Here is a 6000-nt window from a genome sequence, read left to right as displayed (position 1 = left end):
TTTTATCTTGAGTGGTACTCCTGGTATTCGGCGTTCACCAAGATCGAACAACTTTGATACCAAATGTTATGATCCAATCTTCCTAAGAACAGAATTCAGTACCAGTAGAAAAAAATTAAAGCAGTAAAGCCACGGCCGGCCCTGAAACAAAGTGGGCCAGAGAGAAAAAAAAAATTGGGCCCTTATGTTAGAAAAAATGTGGTATTTTTCAAAATCAGTAAAAAAAAATGTATAATTTTAAAAGAGGAAAAAATAAATTTTGGGCCCCTGGGCTGGGTGCGCCTTAGGCACAGGCCTAGCCCGCCTATGCCCAGGACCGGGCCTGAGTAGAGCAGTAGGTAAACTAAGCCATTTCAGCCATGGTTTTACATTATATTTCTCGAAAGGGAAAGCAATAACAGAAAAGGATAGTGGTTTCGGACCTTGATGTTGAGAGAAATCTCAATATACATGCATGAGTCACACTCTCACACTAACAGCCATAATAAACCTTTCCTACCACTCACAATTACAAGAAAGGTCCCTCAATTCACCTGACGAGCAATATAAATGTAATCCCCTAAGTATGTGAAGCGGATAGGAGGCCTAACACTTACTTGTTTTGTTGAATTGTAGGGGCTATAATATTGGCATTCGCCTGGCCTGGCAAAGTCAAATGTCTCCAGTTGTGTTGACTTCAAAGAATTTTATATTGTTATAATAATAATTTTTTATTGTTATTTATGTATTATAAATTTATTAAAAGTAATAAAAAATTACCAAAAAATAAACAATTATTGTAAAAAAAAAATTTGCGTCATTATTATTCAAAACCCATCTATGGAATTTGTGTCATTCACCATCGACTCTAACGTCTCCTCCATCTCAAACCATGACTGTGATGATGAAGCTACTGTTTTTCTTAATTTACTAATTACTTTTCTCTTTTCATCTTCTATATATGTAGTTTATATATCTTTATATATTAAAAGTGTCTATCTAACGACATTTCTTGGTTTAACAGAATATACCTTAAAAATAAAAGAATATTCTGTTAAATTTAACGATGTTAATAGGTTTGATCTCCCGTTAACAAATAAACCCAATAATTAAATCCAAAAAATTAAACAATCTTTTTTTAAATAAAAAAAAAATCAAAAAATTAAACAATCTTTTTTTAAATTAAAAAAAAAATCATCTTAGCCACATATCTCTCTAACAAACCATATAAAATAATACATTTTTTTTTTCTAGAAACATAAAGTTACAAACTAATTTCATTAATAATCATCAATATAAAACTTAAACTCTATATTAAAAAATATCTTTTTTTTTTCTAAATCCATAAAGCTACAGACTAATTTCATTAATATAAATATTCAAGTATGAATACATCAGAACAATTCAAAATCAAAACCAATAAATATTCAAGTATTTCAATAAATTCATAAACAAATAAATCAGAACAATTCAAAATCTCAAATCAAGAAAATTAAAAGTTTAGATTTATAATCTTTACAAATATGAAAAACTTAAATAGATCTATCTACCATTATTATTGCCGTTGCTCAGTTACTGGATTCTTAAACAAAAACCACTAAAACTTATATAAAACTAATATTTACGTGGCTCGCCACGTAACTCTCATCTAGTATATATATATATATATATATCGCAATTGTAGGAGATTAAGCATCTTTAAAATTGGCATCAAATGTAAAATGTCTCAAAAAAAAAAAAAAATTCAAATTCTCCAAGTAAAAAAGATCTTAGTGCTACATTGATTGTTCATGAAAAGCTCGTATGTGTAACATGTTCAAAGGTTTTAGTCTCAGAAGTGTCTACTGAATCAATTTTTACTCTAAGGAAGTTAGAGCATCACATAAGCAAGTTTGTTTATATTTATATACAATTATACAATAATGTGAATTCTTTCTGAAAAAATAATCCAAAGTTTATACAGTAAAATATGATACATTATTTGAAAGTAATCATTAAATATGATGATTTTATAGTTTAGGGATCATAACTGATATTAACATTTAACAAAAAATAGTTACACAAGTTCATTTTGGTATTAGTTCGATCATGTGTTCAAAAATAAAGAACCAAATGAAAACTAAGATACAAACGAATAAAAAAATAAAATTAATGACTAATAATCCTAATTTGGACACAGAGGAGTAACACGTCCAATATGAGTGAGGTCCACATTGTTGCACAAAGCTTCAGCATGTGCTCTATGTTGGGGTAGTTGTAGCTCGACATCTTGTAATATAATATTTTCACATTCATGACTCTGACTACAATCGAACATTATGGCAACTTGAGTGGCACTTGTACCTTTAATGTTTTGGTACAACACATCACTCACTTGAACCGTAGATTCCTATATATATTCACAAAAATACACATTTATTAAAATTAAGATCAAATATATATGTCACAAACTTACTATGTTGTTTATTACGCACCTCTTGTTTGCAGACCATTCTACGGCGATCACAATAATTTTGATCGATTATGATTGGGTTCTGCACATTATGCATCTCTATGTCTTGGAATTTAATATTCCTTGCATCTCCTCTACCTCCCTGCATTAGTGTTAAAAATTATTGTTTGTTTTTTATGTTATTATAGAAAGATAGGTACATATACACACACAATTAGTTTCACTTATATGTATACGCACCTGCCAAGTTTTAATTCGAACTCCATTAGTGGTTTCGTAAAATTTAGCTCTGCGGACGAATATATCAGAAACATGAGCTTCTGCATGTCCAGCTCCCAAACTTCCAATACTGCAATTATCACAGTAAATTAATCACATTTACCATACTATGAAACAAAACAAATTATGAGTACATAACAACTATATTATTTACCTGATTCCGTGACCAGGTCCACAGGTTATGTCTGTGGCTGTAACATTTCGGGATCCACTCACAATAGATATGCAATCATCACCTACAACATTGCACACATTAATTAGAAATAAATATATGAATTTAACTTTCATTATATATATGTAGTGAGTGTATGTATGTATACCTGTTCCAATGACAGAGTTAGAGATGTCCACGTTCTCACAACGTGTTACATGGATTCCATCAGTGTTGGGACTATCGCCTGGTGCAGTGACTGTGAGATTGAAAGCCATGACTGTGTTGCAATTCACAAACATGACTTGCATTTGTTGGCAGTCTTTTACATGTAAATCTCTCACCACCAAGTTGTTACAATTTGAAAAAGTTAAACCCTGTTGTCAACAAAATAACAATATTAATCGAACTCTAATTATTATACATAAGAAAAAAGGCAATGGTGTTAATGAACTTACGGTTGGTGCTGGCTTGCATGGCTGAAAATCAACAAAGAAAAAAACAAAACATGATTAGTATATATGTGTGTGGAGTATATAAGCATATATATATATTATTGAGTAGTACTTACGAGTGATGTATCAATGTTGCAGGAGAGCTTCCACCAAGAATTTCCATTACCGTTAATGGTTCCACCACCTTGGACTACTAAATCATTAATATTTTCAAACATAAGCCAGTTGCTTTCGTGTCCATTGTAGTCTGATGGATCGGAGGGTGCTTCTATAGTCCCATCAATCTGAACTGTAACTTTGGATTTGCATGGACCGCGGAACACAATTGGCTTAACAAGATAGGTGTTTTGAGAAGGCACCACTAGTACAATAGGAACATTAGATGAACAAGCCTTCTGCCATGCCTTCTCAAATGCCTGCAACAACAACAACAACAACAACAACAGGTCTTTTCAAACTTTGAAACATTTTGTCAATAATGTTATACTACTTTAGTTTGAACATATACATACCATCGTGTCATCTTGGCCCCTTCCTTTTGCTCCAAAATCATCAACATTAATAACTCCTCGTTTTTGAACTGGCACAGGCCTTGGCTTTGGTTGAGATCGAGGCTTAGGCTTAGGCTGAGGCTTAGGCTGAGGCGGTTGAGGTTGAGGCTTCAGTTGAGGCTTTGGCTGTGTCTGTGGCTGAGGCTTTCGGTGGTCAATGGTATCAGAATCACAGCTTGGAATAATATCTCTAAAACGAGTGAATTCGACATTTTGGCACACAGCTTTGGTATGGCCTTGGTTTTTATAGTATGTGAAGTGAACATTTTCCATTTTAATGTCTTTGCAAGGAAAACTCTCACTGCAGTCCAATTTAATAGCTTCTTTGGTTACACTTGTACCCTTAATGTTTTCAAAAGACACTTTACTAACTTGAACTGCCGATGATGATGAGCCCTGTTGTTTGCAAAGCTTTTTACTTTGGTCACAGTAGTTTTGTTCTATTACAATGGGGTTCTCAACATTATTCATTTGAATATTTTTAAATCTGATATTGCTTGCACTTCCTGAACCACCCTGCAATTATTAGTTAAACAACATCAAAATCACTTTATAGTATGATATAATATATATGTTCTAATATTGATAATTAATTGTGTATATAAATATATATAATATTAATTACCTGAACAGTTTTTATTCTAACTCCAAATTTAGTTTCATAAAAATTAGCTCTATCTACAATCACGTCTGTAACATGAGCTTCAGAGTTTCCCGAACCCAAGTCTCCAATGCTTTACAATATAAGTTATTAATGTTAGTCATCAAATTATTAAAGTCAAATAAACATAATTATATAAATATATATTATTTTGTATTTATTACCTTATCCCATAACCTGGTCCACAAGTTATATCTGAAGCTCTTACTTTTTTAGTTCCACTCTTAATTGAGATGCAGTCCGCACCTGAAGAATTTATAATTAGTGACATCTATATTGTTTGGAAAATAAAAAATTGATTAATATTGTATTAATTTTCTTTTATTAATATGTGTTTCTTCTTAAATATATAATAAGATTAGTGAAAAATACAATATACTCTTTCCAACATTTGGTTTTATATATGCAGGAGAGATAAACGTTAAGAAGAAATAAAGGAAAGAGTTTTGAGCTGGTTTACGTTATTTTATTTATTTTTAATTAAAAAGGTTTAAATTGTTAAAAATATATTTTAAAATGCATTTTTTTCAAAAAAATAAATAGAGATTAAAAAAATTGTTTCTAAATCTTTTTAAAATGTTTAATATTAGTAAGTACCATAGTTTTTCTCATATTTAAACTGAATCGCAATAAAAATAAATAATAAAATTAAATTTAATAATAATAATATAAATAAAAATGTATACTGACCAGTTCCAATAACAGAATGTGAGATGTTAATATCTTCAGTATGTGAAACATATATTCCATTAGTACTGGGACTATTTTCTGATGCACTTATTGTTAGATGTGAAGCTTTAACGTTTCTACAATGATTAAATGATATATGTGTTTGTTGTGCATTTCGTACTTTTAAGTTTCTCACTACCAAATTCTCACAATTATGAAAAGTTATAGCCTGTAAAATATTTAATTATATTAATAAAATTAATATAAATACAAAACAAAAAAATAGATGTAATTAGGTGCAAATACTTACCGTTGGCGCTTGTTTACACAGCTGAAAAATATTTAAGAAAGAAAAAGTTAGTTACGTTTTAATATTAGAAAGAAAAATATATATTACTCTAAAAAAAAATTTGATGGTAATAATATAATAAGTGATTACTTACTTGAGATTTGTTCATTTTGCATGGTTTGTTCCACCATATATCACCATAGCCATCTAAGGTACCACCACCTTGGACTAGTAAATTTTTGACATTGTCAAAAATGAGCCATCGACTACCATATTCACCATAATCTGATTGCTCATTAGATGCAACTATTGTTCCAAGAATTTCAAAATTAAGTTGCTCGAATTGGCATGGACCACCGAATTTTATAGGCTTGAGGTGATACTTTTTCTCTTTTGGAACCACCAAAATTACTCTTCCTTTGGTAGAGCATGCTTTCTGCCATGCCCTAGTAAAAGCCTACGTAAATATAAGTATAATGAGTACATATTCAACACAAAGACTAATGATAATAAT

General features: G+C 30.6%; 1 protein-coding gene across 5 annotated transcripts in view; it reads right to left on the bottom strand.

The window, feature by feature from the left end:
- Positions 1 to 1986: 1986 nt before the first annotated feature.
- The window catches only part of LOC115711203 (uncharacterized), a 70531-nt gene continuing 66517 nt past the window's right edge, over positions 1987 to 6000 (bottom strand). For 3 of the 5 annotated variants that reach the window (XM_061111162.1, XM_061111161.1, XM_061111163.1), the window contains 13 exons: positions 5641 to 5943; positions 5508 to 5528; positions 5127 to 5426; positions 4693 to 4790; positions 4493 to 4601; positions 3829 to 4383; positions 3433 to 3732; positions 3320 to 3340; positions 3031 to 3238; positions 2865 to 2946; positions 2672 to 2780; positions 2454 to 2573; positions 1987 to 2368 (listed from right to left, as the gene is read on the bottom strand). In XM_061111162.1, the coding sequence (XP_060967145.1) occupies positions 2144 to 2368; positions 2454 to 2573; positions 2672 to 2780; positions 2865 to 2946; positions 3031 to 3238; positions 3320 to 3340; positions 3433 to 3732; positions 3829 to 4383; positions 4493 to 4601; positions 4693 to 4790; positions 5127 to 5426; positions 5508 to 5528; positions 5641 to 5943 (2451 nt within the window). In that variant the 3' untranslated portion in view covers positions 1987 to 2143. The remainder of the gene's footprint in view (positions 2369 to 2453; positions 2574 to 2671; positions 2781 to 2864; positions 2947 to 3030; positions 3239 to 3319; positions 3341 to 3432; positions 3733 to 3828; positions 4384 to 4492; positions 4602 to 4692; positions 4791 to 5126; positions 5427 to 5507; positions 5529 to 5640; positions 5944 to 6000) is intronic. The other 2 variants (XM_061111164.1, XM_061111165.1) reach the window with 1 other exon arrangement.

The sequence above is a fragment of the Cannabis sativa genome, chromosome 3, assembly GCF_029168945.1.
Source record: "Cannabis sativa cultivar Pink pepper isolate KNU-18-1 chromosome 3, ASM2916894v1, whole genome shotgun sequence".
NCBI lineage: Eukaryota > Viridiplantae > Streptophyta > Magnoliopsida > Rosales > Cannabaceae > Cannabis > Cannabis sativa.
Note: the sequence above shows the minus strand (reverse complement) of the source record. Positions and strands in the feature narration are given on the sequence as shown.